The 18954-nt window shown below is 38.2% G+C and overlaps 3 protein-coding genes and 1 non-coding gene across 4 annotated transcripts; 1 reads left to right on the top strand and 3 right to left on the bottom strand.

Annotated features, from left to right (window-relative positions):
• Positions 1-789: 789 nt before the first annotated feature.
• Positions 790-3308, bottom strand: LOC108988832. The gene is made up of 3 exons (XM_018962206.2): positions 2819-3308; positions 2087-2110; positions 790-1233 (listed from the first exon to the last, which is right to left on the bottom strand). The coding sequence occupies exons 1-3, from the start codon at positions 3015-3017 to the stop codon at positions 941-943; spliced, it is 516 nt and encodes a 171-aa protein (XP_018817751.1). The 5' UTR covers positions 3018-3308; the 3' UTR covers positions 790-940.
• Positions 3309-8814: 5506 nt separating this feature from the next.
• LOC109021273 (phosphoglycerate mutase-like protein AT74) lies at positions 8815-11931 on the bottom strand. The gene is made up of 2 exons (XM_019003877.2): positions 11330-11931; positions 8815-9334 (listed from the first exon to the last, which is right to left on the bottom strand). Exons 1-2 carry the CDS (start codon positions 11811-11813, stop codon positions 8907-8909), a joined length of 912 nt encoding a protein of 303 aa, XP_018859422.1. The 5' UTR covers positions 11814-11931; the 3' UTR covers positions 8815-8906.
• Positions 11932-15033: 3102 nt separating this feature from the next.
• TRNAS-UGA lies at positions 15034-15115 on the top strand. The gene has a single exon. It is a non-coding gene; the product is annotated as a tRNA-Ser (tRNA).
• A 762-nt stretch (positions 15116-15877) lies between these two features.
• On the bottom strand, positions 15878-17397 carry LOC108982881 (protein FANTASTIC FOUR 1-like). Its single transcript, XM_018954352.2, has one exon. The coding sequence runs from the start codon at positions 17163-17165 to the stop codon at positions 16191-16193; it is 975 nt and encodes a 324-aa protein (XP_018809897.1). The 5' UTR covers positions 17166-17397; the 3' UTR covers positions 15878-16190.
• Positions 17398-18954: the final 1557 nt, after the last annotated feature.

The following is an 18954-nucleotide window of genomic DNA, read 5'->3' as shown; positions in this document are numbered from 1 at the left end:
AGAGTGCTTAGAGAGTTTTTTACCCTTGTTGGGGGGAGGGGGTGTATATAGTATATACCTAATTGAGGTGGCACCCTGGCAAGCTGATCGTGGTAATGTCGCTCTGTACTTCGATCGTGCCTTCTTTCAACATTCTGCCACATGACAGGTCATCCATCCTTGATCGTGACAACTACTAACAGTCCACGGTACATGTCGTGGTGTGTTTGTCTCCGACCTTCATTAGATGCGGCATGGTCTCGGCTTGGTGCGCCCACCTTCCAGGTCTGTCTAGCCATCGGTGTTTAGGGTTGTCCATGATCCTGTGTACATGGATTGTCGGCCAATAGAGGTGTTAGGCATTCTGACTCAAGGGTCCACACCCTGCGCATGCTAATTTTCTGCTTCTTTATGAGCTTCTTGGGCCAGTCTCGCCCTTTAGCCCGGCCCATCTTGTTCCTCATTTCAATTCCCTTCTGCTAGAGCGTCTCATGGCCCATCTATTCCTATGGGCTTGGCCCGATCTTGTAGCGGGTGGTGCCTCCCTTACAATCATACTACCTATTTTTCATCCGATCTTAACTTTAGAAAATATTAATGAGAACGGTTGCGATTTGTCTCAAATTGCGAGCAAAGTAATAACTTAGATAGTTTGGTGACAAAAGGGTACGTAGTAGTTTCAAGGAATAAAATGTGGTTTTGAATTTCATTTTCACTAGTTATTGATTGATATGATTACTGTAGTACTTTCATTTTGGTTTGAACGTAGCAGCCTGAAAATGTTTAGTTCTCAGACTGAAGACCACTTAAAAGGTTAAAAAAGGTCAAAGGTAATGTCAGGTAATCTATATTCACAAGCGAGACCTCTAAGCATAAGTTGTAGAAGCTACGTCACAATCTAAAACCTAACATTAGCATAGGAGAAAAACATAATAATGCTTTGGTATATTCTTCTGCTATTCTACCACCCATGTTCGCGAGCTCGTTTCTCCCACAATGCCGAAAGCTTAACCTCCTCTGCAAGTTCTCTTTCAGCCCTCTGCCTGGCTTCCTCGCAAGTTTCCACTCCAGCACTGCACTTTTCTGCCTCCCGTCGATAGTGCGAACAGGTTTTCATAGCATCTCTCACTAATGCTTTGGTCTGTTCTATGGTATCATTGGCAACAGCTTTCCGTAAATTTAGCTCCTCTGACAGTAAAGCTACAAAATCCTTCTCCATTTCCTCCTTCATATCGGGATCATTTTTACCACAGTCTACACATGGAGAAGAAAATGATTAGACAAACATGCACAAGAGAATTGCTAAATGGTTGTGTTGGAAATTGACCTGTACTTTCTTTGACAGTTATGCAGCAAGTCTGCTGTGGGTTTGCATGAAAACTGAGGCCAAGAGGGCATGCATCAAACATGTGTAATTGTAGCAGTGAGCTTCATTTCTTTTACTAATTTATCCATGTGCTCCTAAAAGCCAGAGCTTTTCAGGTTCATTGGTATACTCTTGCAGTTAACCCGCCTCCCGTCTCATGGCAACGCCAATCTTTCTTAGAACATGGGAGCCTTCTTACCATATTCACTTTCCACTAACAGTTACTAAGCTCTATACTAATATTCAAAGAAAATGACTTGAGTTCTTAAGAACCTAAATATTCCATTTCAACATCAATGGGTTACTGAAGGCAACAGGCGTCTTTTAGCAAAAATATCTCAAATTTCCAACCATCTTATCCTGACTTGGAAAAGGATTTAACCATATCTCAGTCAATCATTACTATCCATAGAAGAAGATGGGATGGCTAGTTTACCTTAGTATGCTAAAAATATGAAGATGAAGGTCAAAAGTATTTCTTAGAATACTTCAAAAACACTATCAACTTTAAATCCTATTTGAGTATCTTTGTAGTATGATTTGTTTTAAGAACTTCCCGGATAAGGAAATGCTAAGTTTATTGGATGCTTCAAAAAGTTCTACACGTTGAATTAGAAGCTTCAAACTGCCAAGAACATGATCACAAATTTTAGCGGTTCCAACTACCAAACCACTTGATCCCTCTGGAGTGCTCACAATACCACTTCACAAATAAAACATAAATAAGACGCATGAACTGACCTGCCAATGAACTGTTGATGATTTCTGCAAGAAGGATAAAGAACAAACCAATGAGTTCAAGTGACATCAAAATATAACTAATATCAGCAAGTTCAAAGATAGACACCGATAAAAAAAATACGATGAAGTATAAGTTATTAATAGAAGGATCTGCACCTAAAAGGGATCTAAGTATTACCGGCCTCAATTCCTGCCATACTCACAGAAGTTCAAGTTAAACAGGATAGACCACTAGAAATTTCAAAATTCTAACCATCCCCTAGATTAATTAAAGGAAAGACCTAGTAGGGGGTTCGCTAAACTTATGTGAAGAAAACAAAACAAATAAATAAAGATGTCTGAATCGTGTAAATCACTTGGCAGACCAACCCGTAAGTGGTCTTCTTCAACCATCTGTTCCTCAGAGCTGTAAATCTTAATATTCTCTTCAAAATTTTGATGTATCAATTAGGTCTATAAATTTGGATTTTTTAGATTTTATCCAGAGCATAATCAACATCATTATCATACAGGATTGACATATTCTAAGACCAAGATTTAAAAATAACATTTTAAAACTAAATTCACCAGTCACTGGGCAAGTCATCATCTGAAGCATAACTACCAATGGGGTATTATTTGTAATGGAAATGTTCAAAGTCAGACAGGAGGAGTCAAGACCTAAATATGCAAAACGACCAATGTTACAATATTTAGAAATACTTTTAAAGGGCAATGAAAACTGAAACTCGCCTAGATGTACGGGTAGGAAATCCTCAGAGGAACAATTGCAAACACATAAAGGGCATGGAGCTTGGGTAGTTGAATTCCACTCCAAACGCCAGTACCGCGACGGCCCAACTATGTAGCCAGCCAAACTCAAACCCACCAAAACCAACGCCAACCTCAAAACACCTTTAGTGTAGAATGCTTGGTCAGGTGGATAAGCCATCTACCCTACTGTGAGTTTATCCCCAAAACGAAAAACACGAGATTTCACATACTCAAGATGTGGACATGACTCAGACGTTGATAACCACTAGAAGCGTGTGAATGTTACAACAAAAACAGAAAATGAAGAGCTCAGATTAGAATCTAGGAATACATGCAGGATCTGTGTATCAAATTTCCATAACACAGTCATTAAACCACCCCGGTGTCTTCCAGACGTGGGTCTGAACTTTATAGCGAAACTAGAAAATACCCACGATTAGATATCAGACACCTATTTCATGCTAGGCTGTCGGCCAACAATGTCCACCGGTCTCCGCTAACATAAATTTTCTTTTTATTTTATTTTATTTTTTAACATATTTAAATATTTTTAAAAAATAAAATAAAATATATCAATATGTTAAAAATTATTTTTTTAATTATTACGTTAAAAAAATTTAAGTATACAAGTGATTAAAATGAAGAGACAAAATAAAGTGGTGAAGAGAGAGATTCTGTCAGGATTTGGGTTAATGCAGGAGGAGCAGCTTTGCTTGTTTGTTTTTACGGGATAGCTAATTTTATCTTATTTAATTATTATATTTTTTAAAATTTTTATATAAAATAAAATAAATAATTTAATTTTTTTTAATTTTAAAATAATAATAATATTAAAAAAATATATTTTAACCTAGTGCTCATCAATCATCCCACAGTTCCGGCTCAAACACTTTCCCCATGCGATCACCCTTTGGTGAGGGGGGGAATTTGGGAAACTCAAGGTTTAGGCAATCCATGTGAATATTCAAAGACATATTTTTGCCTGCTCAATTTCTTTCCCATGTGATCATTGGATGATATTGGTATCATATATTATGGGATTTTGAATAACTTCCTTCCTCGTAATGAGGTTAGAAGAAACGACTCCAACTTGTGTGCAAAAGCGTCTCTAGCATGCAATCTTCTCAAAATATTCAAGAACTTGTATGATATGAACAGAACAAAGCCTGTCAAGATAAACTTATTCTGCATTATTGTGTTGAATTTTGAATATCAACAAAGTGGTGTTGGATTCGAATATTTGAGTTTTTATGATGCATTTGAAGCAAAATTTACTAATAAAAGCACAACAATCAAGTTTGAATGACTATAACTACTATTGTATTCACTTTGTGTATAATGACTTTGCATTTTGGTTTGATCAAAAAAAGGGGGACACGCGATTGTTGCTCAAGCAATGATTTAGCCACTCACATTAACTATCACATACGCAGGATTTTCTCGGGATCGGGGTGCGTCCTAGGGTTTTGTGCATGGTTCCATCTTCCGCCCCGTCGGCTTCTTTGGCGGGTAGCCATTGTGGTGATTGATCGAATCTGGAGAGAAATGCAAGGACGACTGTGAGATTTGGGATGGCTATGGAGACTGCAAGGAATTGTTATGCAGATATTGTGGTGCAGAGGCCGCAACCTTTACCAATGATTGATCTCCCATTTAGAGAACCATGGTTCAATGATGGTGAAATGTTCTTCATCTTCTCTAAAACTGAGATCACTAAATCGGTGGAACCTTTTTTATTTTTGGTTGTGCTGAAATTTCTTCTTCGAATGCCTTCTTTGGATCATGTCAGGGGAGTCATTAAAAATTGTTGGAACTTGAAAGCCATGCCCGTGGTGGGACAGTTGAAAAATCCTCGCAATCTACTAGTTAGATTGTTGACAGAGGAGGATTTTGTGAATGTGATGGCGAGGGGAAATGCGGATATTGAAGGGGTTTTGTTTCGTGTTTTTCATTGGACTTTGGATTTCATTGAAGAAGAGGATTCTCCTTTGGTTCCTGTGTGGATTTCGTTGCAAGGGCTCCCTCCAAATTATTTTCATTCCTTTATTTTGAAGAGTATTGGCGGTGGATTGGGGCGGTTCTTGAAGCGTGATAATGCCACGACTTGTGTTACGAGACCAGAAGCGGCAAGGATTTGTGTGGAAATGGATGTGTCTAAACCTCTAAGGCATCATTTTTGGTTGGGTCCCCTAGGACTTGAATCGAGTCATTATCAAGAAGAAATATTATATATAGAAGCCACTGTTTATAGCCGCCAATTTTGCATACATGATGTGGCAAAATTTACACCACATGTTTGTTAAATTTACACCACATGTTTGTTAAATTTACAACTAGAGATGGATGGGAGAGATGATGAGAGAGAGGGGAAACGAGAGAGAGAGTAGAGAGGAGAGAGAGAGAGAGAGCGGAGATGACAGAGAGCGAGATGAGAGAGAGAGAGAGAGAGCAGAGATGAGAGAGAGCGCGAGAGCCGAGACGAGAGAGAGCGAGAGCAGAGATGAGAGAGAGAGCGAGAGCAAGACGAGAGCGGAGATGAGAGAGAGCGAGACGAGCGAGAGAGAGAGCAGAGATGAGAGAGAGTGAGAAGAGAGAGATGAGAGAGAGCGGAGATGATGAGAGAGAGATACGCTAGTTAGAGAGATGAGAGAGAGAAGCCGCTGCGTCTGAAGGAAGGAAGAGAAAAAATATATATATATAAGTGAAAGAGAGCCATCCACATATGTGCATTGTGTGCACCACTACAATGAATACTGTCTAACATTTCTGTATCAAGAAATTGTTTATGAAGCGGCCTCGTCGTTTTGTGGATGGTGTCAAAAACAAGGTCACCTAGAATCCAAATGTGGGCCTAAAGAAAAGTCGATAAAGAAAGGCAAGACGAAGGTACACCAAGAGGATGTTGGAAAGGGGGAATTGAAGCAGGAATGAAAGATGGTTGGTATGAAAAAAGACAGTGCGATTGAGCGTGATCTTGCTAAGGTGAATGCGAGAAAAGCCAGACGGGAGGAAATCTTGGATGAAATTCGGGATCGCCGAGGAGGTATGGAGCAGAATTCGAAGGAGATCATTTTTGCGAGTGTGAATGGTGAACTGTTCTATCAATTACAAGAGCATCGTATCCTGAGTTTGACACCAGTCTGTCTCTGCGGGAGGAACCAGTGGAAATGGTTAGCAGGGTGGTTTCAAATGTTGAGAAAGACTCTGTGCATCGGGAGGCTACCCCTTTACAGATGAATAAGCCAAATGGTTGTTGGTTTGAGAAGTCTGAGAAGGAAGCGGCACTGGCTGAGGTTGAGGAGCTTAATGAATGAGTTTTATCTCCTAGAAGTTCTTTAAAAGTTATTGACGAAGCTTTGGAGTATGAATTATGTAGAGACTATGATGGAAGAGGAGAGGAGGGGGGAGGAATGGTTAATCATATAGGATGCCTGGTCTTTCAGTATCGGAGACGGAAGGTGAAGAGGAGTTGGAAGAGTTGGCTGCAAAATGCTATGAGTCGGATATTGATGTTTCTATTCCAATTAAAAATCTTAGGGGTGGAAAAAAGAGAGAAGATATCGTAGTTCTTGAAAGGACTACTCGTTCTAATAAACATTATTAATTGACGCAAATTCTTATTTGAAATATTAGGGGTATTTGTTCGTCGAAGGCTAGATTGCGGCGTATCTTGAATAAACATAAGCCATCAGTGGAGGCTTTGCTAGAACCATTTCTTTCTGTTAATAAATGCAAGCGTTGGGTTAGGTGGCTACATCTTCCAAATTTTTGTCATAATAATAAGGTCGGAGGTAAAATATGGTTGTTTTGGGCGGATGGGATTGAGTTTGAGTTGATTTCTGTTATAGACCAGGCTCTGTCTGGTTGGTTTTCTTGTGGAGCTACTTGGGTTCTTGCTATTGTTGTGTATGCTAGGTGTTTCCAATAGCAGCATCAGCTTCTCTGGAGGTATCTTGGTGAGCTAGTGGTGGAGGGGTTACCTTGGTTCTTGGGAGGTGATTTTAATATTTTCCGGACAATGAATGAGAAAATTGGTGGTAGTCTCCGGTCCTCTCGTGCCATTATGGAGTTCAATAACTGTATACAAGCATGTGGAAGAGGGTGGGTGGAAGAGGGTGGTCTGGGTATCCGATATCTCTTAGAGGTACAATCTGAAATTTGCTTGGAAACTACTTGTCGGGAATTCATTATGGGCAGAATTCTTTCAGCAAAAATACGTTGGGGATGCTCATCCGGCCTCAGTCTGCAATCAGCGGGGTACTAGATTTTGGAAGGGTGTTATGGCGGTGCTTCCTTTGATGATTACGAATTCAAAGTACTTGGTTCGTGGTGGGGAGATCAACTTTTGGTATGACAAGTGGTTGGGGGACGAATCCTTGGCAGAAATTATAGAGGTGAGGGGATCTCCGTCGTTGTAGGTCCATTCGGTTTTCGTAAATGGTAGATGGGATGAGCGGCAGCTATGTGAGATTGTTCCAACAAAGATTGTTAGTGAAATAATATCTTCCCAAGTAAAGGTGAGAACGGGCAGAGATATTTTAATATGGATGCCGAAACCGGATGGGATTCTTAGCACTAAATCGGCATGAGAGATCATTTGTAGAAGATGAAGTATTTGTCCTTAGAAGAAGTGGTTGTGGCATAAACATGTGCCTAAAAAGATGTCATTCGTTTGTTGGAGAGCCCGGAAGGAAGCTTTACCGGTGGGTGAGTTTATTCAAAAACTGGGTATATCAACTGTGTCCAGATGTAATTGCTACTTGTGTCCTCAAATTGAGAATATTGACCATGTTTTGTGTGATGGTGAAGTGGCCTGCAGAGTTTGGGAATATTTGCTACTATATTTGGCATTAGACTTCCGCAACGGCATTCTTGGCAAGGTGTAGTAAATATTTGGTGGCTTCATGCAACTCAATCGTATCAAGCAGGGCTGTGTAGAGGTATACTTCCCATCCTAATCACTTGGGCTCTTTGGAGGTTAAGGTGTGCGGCACGGCACGTATGGAGGATGTGGTTTCAAATTGGGAAACTGTAGTTCGGGTGGTAAAAGCCTTCATATTGAATATCACTGTGCAGATTAGGAAATTCTCAACGTTGTCAAGTAGAGACGAAAGACGATTGAAGGAACTTAACTATCTTGTTATTCGCATTACTTTTAAACCGCCCAAAGTCATAGCTTGGTCAACACCAAGGGACGGATGGTTAAAGTTGAATGTTGACGGCGGATCGAATGGTAACCCAGGCGGCATTCTTCGGGATGCTCGTGATCATGCTTTGGCGGGATTTGCGCATTCGTATGGCGTTGCAACTAATTCGGTTGCAGAGGGACTTGCTTTGTTGGATGGGCTAAGGATGGCGCAGCAGGAATTTGCCTAGTTGAGTTGGATTCAAAAGTAGTTGTGGGATGGCTCAATTCGGGTACTTGCAACCTCTAGCATATGTGGAACTTTTGGGAAGAAATTCTATATCTTTTTCGGACTCTGAATTGCCGCTTTCACCATATATATAGAGAAGTCAATATGATAGCTGATTTTTAAGCGAATGAAGGTTCAAAAAGTAGGATCATGGATTTTGACGGGGATGACATTGGGATTGGAAGATTACGGGCCTCTTGACAACAGATTATTTGGAAATGCCTTATTTATGTAGATAAACTCTAGCAGTTTGCTTGCTTGTATATGGTTATTCCTCTACCTTAGTGAGGGTATTTTTAATTTGGGTTTTATTTTTTTTGAAAAAAAAAAAAAGAAAAAAAGTTTGAATGACTATAGATCAAAATATCCTCTGATGCAGTCTCTGTTTTTGGTTAATCCGTAACTTGGAAGCCATGGGCCCCAACAGCAGTTCTACAGTTTCTAACTGATTGCCATCATCCCTACTTAGCCAAAAATAAAAAAAGCTGGTTGTCATCTCCCCTATTCTCAAATTGGAATCCTAACTTTTGATCTTTTACTATATGACTTCACCACCAAATCAACATTGAAATTTCTTTTCCACTATTTAGATTCACTATGCATAAACTACGATCAAGTGAACAAAAAGAATGTCAACTTAAATGTCAGACAACCTATGCAGATATGCTTGAAGCATCATTTGGAGTTTTGTCGTCTTCGTCATTTTCATCCGAATCAGCTAGATGGTCAAAGAAAGCATCAAGATACCAGGGACAATTTTCATTCCAAGCACCCTTGTTAGCATGGGCTCGCCATTTTTGGTCCGCTATCATTTCAGAGTCGAGTCCCCATTCTCTCATTTCATCCTCTGTGTGATGGATTGCTAAGCTGTATTCTCCACCACTCCCTAACTCTATCACTCGGAATTCACAGTTCCCGAGATTGTTTAGGTGCTCAAATTGCTCAACTGTCCACTTGAACCACTTCATGAGGAAGACACGTGAGGTTAGCCCATGTGATATAATTATGAGATTCAGGTCGTGGGAAGGGTCATGGTGAAGCCTGTTCATATCTATGTCCCTCCACAGAGACTCAAGGAAACCTGCAAGATTCAAGTTATCTCTTCAATATTTTCATTTCAATGACATAAAATTTTGAAAACAATTCCCATTTTCAGGTATAGTTCCAATTGACAGACTCACACAATCCCCTAACTACCATCATAACAGAGTAATGATTCTGTTGATTGCAAAGGCTATGAATCTTGCATTTCCCTTTAACTAAAAAAATGTTTCAAAATGCACAATCTGTGAAATCCAAATAAAATCAGGAGGTCGATTTGCAGGTTCTACATTGCTCCATACTTCAGGCCAGTTAATACTATGCCTAGAAAGTATAGAGCGTGCACACATGCAGATTGTAACTCGTAAGTCCTACTTAAGAAATAAAAGTAGTATTGCATATGCAAATTGGTTTCATGTAATTATCGTAGTTACAAGACACTAATTCTAAAGTAGTAGCAAAACAATTAAAATTGCTATGTGATATGCATGATAACTTTCTTTAAACAAAGTTATCAACAGATGCCAGTCTCCTTATTTTAACCTTTTAGAAATTTAGAATTTTGCAAATGAAGGCACATTGACAGTTTTTAAATTTTCAGCAATCATTTTTATAGCAAAAGCTCTAATTTGCAAAATAGGAAATTGGAAAATGTGGATCAATTGTTAATGTCTTTTTTTATATGTAAATTCCCAAGCAAAGCAATTGGAGTTAACAATGTTTCATTATTTATGAAACTTCCCAATTTTGATTGCTTGTTTGTATTTTTTTTTTTTTTAAAAGGCCTCACAATTCTCTATTGGTGGATCCTAGAAGTTTTTTCATAGAGATTTTGGAAAGTTTGACATGCAAAAGTTCACCAAGTATTTCAAAGCCACGCCTGCCAGGTAAGTTTACAGTTACCACAGTACAAGACATGTCAAGCGACCAAGCATGCAATAGGTGAGCACTTAACTGAGCAATGGATATGCGCAAGGAAGGCAACTTTCATCGATAAAGCTCAATGTCAATTAACTTATATGCCAAATGCATAGCCCTAGTATAGTAGTATTTTTAATACAAGAAGAATGGGCAAGATATGTTCAGCATGTGGAAATGGAACCGTGGGATAAAGAACCTGCCTACTATAACATAACATAAGCAGCCACGATGATGCAGATTACAGCTTGGTTAGCTGAGATCAACAGAAAAATTTGAATCACATCTACAGTAAACGATAGGAGCATATATGCTTGGTGCCGTGCAAGCTAACTTCCATCAATGGTGCAGCTGGATGAACTTGGTTGACTAAATTCCTTACCTAATCACATTTCTCAAATGGGAATTGCTTAATGCAAAAGTGCTTTAAAGGGGACTATTCTCGCACCCTTAGATTCAAGACTAATCAATAAAGATTGGCTAGTCTACCTCCGATTCAAATTTTTGAGTTTGGACCCCGAGCTCTGAACAAGCTCTGGCAGTCTATAGTACTTTTAGACACATGGTCGGTCCCTTGAATTGCCTGCTAATGAGGTTAGAAGCCAAAAGATAGTTGTATGCTCCGACTTTTCTTCTCCTTTCCCACATTTTTCTATCTACGATTCTTCTCCTTTCCTAGATTTTACGTGAAGTAAACACATAGAAAGGAAGGGACGTGACAACATGGGACCAAAATAAATCATAGAATGTGATCTTATAAAGATGCTAAATAACTAACATTGTCCATTTTCAAATAGTTTCTTGATTTCCCATCTACTCAACTAGCTCCCCTTTTTTCAATCAGATCCTTCATTCCCTGTTCCATTCAAGTTATCAAGGAAACAAATTTTAATCCCAATCAGGTCCCAAACTAGAAAATTTTGAGAAAGGAAAAAAATGAAGCAAGCGACCTCTCTAGTAAAAAAATCCAAAATGCTAAATCACTAATTAAACAAAAGGAGGACAAAAACCGAAGAGATATTGAAAAGGGGAAAAAAAAACAGTAGAAAACAAAGACAAAAAGCACAATAAACAATTTAAGCAAGATAAAAATATAATAAAAAGCAAAGTACATAACTGGAAACGCGGTCGAAGACATCGGCAGCGGACTCGCCCTCGGGGAAGCGATAGAAGAATCTACCAAATCTTTCTCGAGTCTCTTTGATCGCTTTCATCCTCTCCTCCACTTGGAAGTTCCCGAAATCCTGCTCTCGTACCCGGCATTCCTCTCGGACCCCGATGACCCGGCGCTTCGAGAAGGAACGGCCTACCTCCCGGAGCGTGGATCGGGTGCGGGCATAGGGGGAGACGTAGAAGTAGACGCGCCAGTGGGAAGAGGAGGAGCCGGAGATAAGGTCGCGTAGGTTGGCTCCGGAGAGGTGGGCCTGGGTCAGGCCAACCGAGGTAAGATGGATTTGGTGGTCGGGGATGGTGGTGTAGGCGGAAGTGTCTAGGTTGCCGGCGGACTCACCGTGACGCATCAAGATTATGCGCTTGGGGAGGATTGTTGACAGGTTCTTGTGCTGCTGGTGATGGTCATGTTGTTGATGTTGGTATGGCATGATCTCTGAAATCCTCGTATCTGAGATAAATATGCAGAAATGGAGTGCTTGTTTGTTGGTTATGGCTGGCTTTGGGGGAGATGATGTGAGGATTGGTAATGAATTGTTTTGGGTTTTACTTTTGCTTTTCTCATTCCTTTATATATTAAAAAAAAAAAATTCTAAACATAAGTGTCTCATCTTATTTATCTATTTAAAAATATATTATTTTAATTTTTTATCTATATAATAAAAATAATTTCAGATATATTTATAAATAAAATAAGATAAAAAAATAAAATAATATGTTTATAAATAAATATATAAGATGTAAGTCTTATAAGAAGTACTGCTCATACAAAAAATTAACACAATCTCTTATTATTTACACAATTAGATCACTTTTTTTTTTAATTTTATTAAATATTTAATATATGAATAATGAATAGAAAAATTAAATTAATTTAAAAATAATAAATTTTTAAAAATATTAAAAATTTTAAAAAAATATAATGTGTGAATATTAAAAAATTGTATAGTATTACGTGTGTGTATATATATATATATATATATTTATATGCTTCCGTTTCTTGTTTTTATTTTATTTTTATTGTCACAACTTCTATCATTCAACGTTCAAACTTTCTTGCAAGCGGAATATCGTTATTCATATTATGTTTTAATATTGTTAATAAATATTTTTATTTATTTTAAGTATTCACCAATCGAGTCACGTAAAATATAAGAAATCAGTTCAATAATAAAATTCAAGGTGAGAAGCAAAAATTTATATCCTTTATTTTAAGGATTATGGCATTCATCTTATATGAATAATACTACTTATCATTTCAATTCACATAATTCTCTCATCATTTAATGATGTAACATTAGATGATTAGAGACTATTTATTATATTTCACTTGTAAACTTATCATTTAATGTCACATCATGAAATGATGAAAAAAAAATAATAAATAGATTTTTTCAATCTATAAAGTGATGTGTCTTGATATGATATGTCAAATTATAAAATTACTTTTATCGTAAAGTAGATATAAAAGATCACGTGAAATCACGTCACGTAATGAGTTTGTTTTCATTAGGGGTGTAAATTTAAACCGGGAAACCGGAAAACCGGTCCGGACCGGACCGAACCGGACCGGTTGGTCCGGTTTTGAACCGGTCCGGTCCGGAACCGGTTCCTATTTTATGAAAACCGGCCGGTTCCGGTCCGGTTCCGGTTCCGTAGTTTTCGGGACCGGACCGGACCGAACCGGACCGGTTGGAAAAAAAAAATATAAAAATTAATTTATATATTATACAAAATATTTATATATATAATATATAATTATATGTTAAATTTTTATATATAATATATATAATTATATATCATATATGAAAAATTTTTATATTATAATTTATAAATAATAACATAAAATGTTAATCTTAAATATGAACATTTGTAATTTATTTGATCATATGTTATTAATATAATTATATATAAGATAATGTTGTTATAATTTATAAAATAAAAGTTTAATCTTAAAGATAAAAATTTAATTGATCATGTGCTTTAAGCATAATATATATATTAAATTTTTAATAACATTTTATAATAAGAATTAACACTTTATTATATGTTTTTTACATTTAAAAAAAACCGGAAAATCGGACCGGACCGGACCGGAAACCGGTAAAACCGAAAGTACCGGTTTAGGAGGGTAATCGGGGCGTAATCGGTTTTGAAAAATACAAAACCGGTACATACCGGTTCGGTCCTAGATTTTGTCCAAAACAGGACCGGACCGGACCGGTTACACCCCTAGTTTTCATGTAATCTCTTTGTGTATATAGTGCTTATATACTACCTTTTTTTTTTTTTACTTCTAATTTGTTTTAATACAAACAGATCATGATTAAAAAACCTTAAAATATTGGCTTAAGCTGTACTCCACAAGAAAGAATTAATTAGCAAAAGGCTTAGTGAATTAATGAAAAAGGCTCTAAATTTACTTTATATTTGGAGAAGAAATGTGGATGGGCGTGAGAATTCATATTCGAATTGGATCATCCATGATGTCAATATGAGAAATCTCGGAATGATTCCTTTCAATCAGATTTATATATATATGCATGGGCTGTTGAATTTTATAAGAAACGTCTTGTTGGATGGATGCGCGCATGATCTATGCAATAGATTATTATAAGAACATGCATGACAGAGGATCCATGCATGGATCTGACAACTTGATCAGGAAAAACGTGATAGATTATAATTTATATTTTATTTTAATATATATACATGTCTATAAATAGTAATGTTTCTTTTCGTCTCATTGCTTATTTTCTTTCTTAATTTTCTTTTTCTAATTAGGGCATGCATGATTATTTTATATTGGGAAAATATCTGTAAATCTCCTCGGTTTGTGTTCAAAATTTATACAGATTTGCCTGCAGTAACACAGAAAGCAATGTGGATGCAGCTACCTAGCTAGCTGCCTGCCTTCGAGCCCCTAAAGAAATGTCAAAGGAATGCCAAGCCCACAGACAATGAAATTTCATTTCCACTTTTGACCGGAAAATGGTGGATTTATACCACCTTTTCCGTCATGTTTGAATAGACTACCAGCCTTGAATGTTCCTTCCATACATTATTAGTTCGATCTTTGCTGACTAGAAAATCTCACAAAAATGTATGACGGTGATGATCTTTGTCAAGCGAAATAGTTTTAGATTACTTTACTATTATTTATAAATATGTAATATTATTTATTATTTTTTTATTAGTATTTACAGATTATTTAAGATCACTTCAACATTCAATATTCAGCATTCAAACGTAATCTAAATCATTCCACTATCGCAAGTGACCCGAGATCTTTAAAAATCATGATATATAGGAATTAAAGGTATCCCTTCCATTATTATTTGTCCAAGGTATATGAGCATATAAATTATAACGTTGCACTCAGTACAACCTGTCACGCGAACCATGTCCCATTCCTTTTATAATTTTGAAGCATGAACCAGCTCACATCAAAGCAGGCCAGGCCAGTAGTATACTTTAGCCCAACTTTGCATGCCATTTTATAACAGATTGTGAGTTCTAGATCATCGAGCTTTCCTTTTCATTTCATGCAGGCCAGCGGGCAAATGGGCTCCTCCAAATCGTGCTGCAACTTGAAAAGAATGGGACGCGCATATATTGTAGCTTGTAGGTGAAGGATTACTACTAGCAAAAGTCGATATGTCCGAGTGGTTAAGGAGACAGACTTGAAATCTGTTGGGCTACGCCCGCGCAGGTTCGATCCCTGCTGTCGACGACGACGACAACTTTCTTTTCTATGATATTCATTGCATCTGCTAAAACGACAGCGTTTGATATAATCATAGCTATATTATGCTAAGGCAGTGTATTTTTTTTTTTCCTTTATTTTTATTTTTTTTCATCTTCCCAAGTTCCTCCTCAGCTTCTAGTTTTAGTAATTAATATGGCATTAATTCAAAGCTGTCCCTCTCCAAACCTTTTTATGTTGACTAGTAATCACATGAGACACGAGCTGAAAAAGCTCATCTTTTATCATCAAAAGATGTGCAGTACCCCCACTTTACTGGCAAGTGGCAACAAAAAATCCTATCTGGCCTCACCCGTTTTTTGACAAAAATAATGCCAAAACCATCTCACCCCACCAAACATCCCTAAAAATCACGTGAATTTCAATGTGGCCTACCAACTTCTTGGATTCAAGATAAAACTTCTTCAACTTTTATACCAAAAATAGGAATTAAAAACAAATTTCTAGTCTCTCCATGTTTTACTTTTGTTGTTAATTGCTACAAGGGTATCTGTGGCTGGTCTGAGTACTGTGTACACCACTACAAATTAATTCTGAGCACTTATAAACCTCATATATATATATATATATATATATATCATCAAACTAATTAATTAAACAATCATTTTACAGAGAAAATTGATCATGGCCATGGTGTGGTGGTTTTTGTGGTGGATAATATATATTGAATTATTGTTCTTTATTTCTTTATTTTTTTGTTTATTTGATATTGAAGATGAGCTTTGGACAGAAGAAAGTGAAACTGCCTTCTGCTGTAATAGAAAAATTCTAATTTTGGCACCATCTCTTGTCCCTCTCTCTCTCTCTGATCTCTCCTCCGTAGCGATGCAGACTCATTCAGTTGCTGTCAACCACAGAGATTCCAGTACTACTGTTATATATATGCACCAAATTTCAGCTGGGACATATCAAACATATCTGGCGGCCAAATTTAACTAGCAGATAACATATTGCAGAAAACTGCAGACAGGGTCCAAAAAGACTTGCAACTTCATGTCTTTTGCAATCCCAGAAACGCAAGAAAAAATGCTAGTAATTAACCTCACCCGGTTGTCACACAATGCTGCCTCCACGCATGCAAGTTGTGGTGGTGATTAGTATGGTGGTGATGTTCATGGTGGCTCACTAGCTCGTGACACCACCTGAATCCCTCCCCACTCCATGGAAACAGCTTCCACTCCCCAAATTTCTCTTCTTCCTTCTCTTCTTCAATCCCTTTTACATTTTCTTTTTCTTCATTTTCTGCTACTACTACTACTTCATTTTCTTCCTCTTCTTCCTCCTCCTCTTGTTCTGGCTCTACTTCTTGCTGTACTACCCGATTCTCGCCTTCTACTTCTTCTGCACAGTCTTGGATATCGTTCTCTCTGATGAGGTGCAATCTCAACCGTCCATCTTGTCGTGAAGCCCGGAGAACTTCTGTCCGATCAATCCTCACCTCGGTGAGCTCGAGCCGCCCGTCCTTCCTCACAGCTCGGAGAAAGAAATTCCTCTGGCCGTTGGGCCTTAACGACGAAAGCGGCGGCGGGAACTTCTTCACCTCCCCTCCGGCCCGCTTCCTCCAATATTTCATTCTTGGCGTGCTCCTCCGATATTGGAAACTACGTGAATTACCATCATTCTCAACCATCCCCTCCGCAATCTTGTCGTCGAAGCGCCTCTCGTCGGAGCTCTCAAACCCTAGACTCTCCGTGCACGACATCAACCCGTCGACTCCGCCTCCCATATCATCGATAAAACCCATTACGCAAAGATCCCTTTTCGGAGGAGCCAGAGGCAGAGATGGCAACTGTGTGGACTTAACCGACGAGGATTCAAGAACGTTGGGCGAGCGTTGGACGTCAGCGTCAGTGGCAGTGACTAGACCTAAGCCTCCTGAAAGCGAAGAAGAAATATGGTGTTGGTGGTAAAATCTATAAGGGAGTTTGTCGGTGTTTGAGAAAGTAGAAGTGGTATCTATGGAAGTAGCGAGGCCTAGAAAAGAGTGAACGCTCTTCTTGCAAAAGCTCATCATCATGGTTGAAACTAATTAACAAGAAAGGTACATAGAAAGCATGAGGTCAGACAGATGGAAGGGTAATCATCATGTATAGAGAAAAAAGAAGGGAAGGCTTGTGGAAAAATGGTTTGGTTTGGTCATTTTTTTGTGGAGAAAGTTGGGAGAAGGGGATGAGGGTATTAATAATATCCGCATGCCAGAGAGAGAGAGAGAGAGAGAGAGAGAGAGAGAGATCAGAGGGTGGATATGGAATGGTGAAGGAAATGCCACCGAGACGGAAAGTTCTGTGAAAAATGAGCTGGAGCGATAAAGGAAACAGTGCGGCAGGGTCCCACGTTTGAAAGATGGCGGCCTAAGGCTTCGCTAATCACATCTATTTTTTTCTTTTTTCTTTTTTCTAGCTAGGTATGAACTTAGCTAAAACATCCTCATCCTTTGCTATCTCTATCTGGTTTTTAGTTTTGTCATGTGTATTGTCATAAGGGAGATCGAGGGAAGCTTTGGAATGAGAGATATAGAAAGATTTTGAGGTCGTTGTCTGGCTTGGGCTGACATTAATGCATTAATATTGCAATCTATGGTTAATTTATGGGTTCATATGGCATGTGGAGGCCGTAGATCTAATGGGAAATATTTTTGCCTTATGTAAAAGGCCGTTCTCAAATGGTTGAAATCAAGACAAAAATGCTTGGGAAATAAACCACAGAGAGAGGGAGAGAGAAGGAATCAAACAGCTTACAAGTTGCAATATCATGTCCCGACTAGTCAAGGCCGGCCAGATAGCTCAGGATAGAAAAGGTAAAGGTGGTATCTCATCCAGAGCATGAATTGTCATGTCGCTTAGCTCCGGATCCTGGAAAAGAAAACCAAAATAGGGAAATCATGTAATCTTCTATTTGCTGCCACACCACTATGCAAATATTGTGGAAAACGAGAGTTCCAAAAAAATATATATTATATGTGTGTGTATATATATATATTTATATATATAGACACGTACACATGATCGATTTAGAATTAACACGAGAAAAAAAGAAAATGGGGTTTTCTGGAAAAAGATCGGGAAAGCGAGCACCTCGAAAGATTAAAACCATTTGATGATCTGCTGTTTGTTTGCTTCTGGGTGGGGACGTTTGGATTATTGATATTTTTCTATGGTATGAAGGATATTCTTGGAACATGCAGAAAAGAAGAATCTCGACTGTATGTTTGGCTTAATTGGAAACTTATCCTGCATGCATATAACAAACAAATTTGGTCTATCTTTGACCGTTACATGACCCACGTATGCTCTGATCTGTAGATCAAGAGGCTGATGAGTGAATTTCTGGCACGATACTGCATGCATTGAACAAGATCAGGTGGTGCAAATTCCTGGTACCTAGCTAATTAGACATGCATGAACTTATCACTACAACAGAAAGGGTCTTTTGGGACGAAAATTTTCGTCCCAAAAGACCCCAATTTCGTCCCGTAAAAATTTTTGGGACGAAAAAAATTCGTCCCAAAGTCGTTCCAATATCACTGTGCCAAAAGGTATTTTGGGATGAAAATCACCATTTCGTCCCAAAAAATTTCTTTTGGGACGAAATTGAAGGAAACCGTTCGAACACGTTCGAACGAAAAAATTTTTTCGTCACGGTTTAAATTCGTCTCAGAAAATAGTTCGAACGGGAAAATTTTTAAGTTCGAACAGTAGTAACCTGTTTGAACGATTTCGAAATATGTTCGAACACACATGAATTCGTTCGAACGTTATGAATTGTCTTTGTGTTCGAACGTTAAATGGTCAGGTCGAACGCGCTAT

This window comes from Juglans regia, chromosome 11, assembly GCF_001411555.2.
Source record: "Juglans regia cultivar Chandler chromosome 11, Walnut 2.0, whole genome shotgun sequence".
In the NCBI taxonomy this organism is placed as follows: Eukaryota; Viridiplantae; Streptophyta; class Magnoliopsida; order Fagales; family Juglandaceae; genus Juglans; species Juglans regia.
The sequence above is the reverse complement of the archived record's forward strand: the minus strand, read 5'-3'. Positions and strand labels throughout refer to the sequence as shown.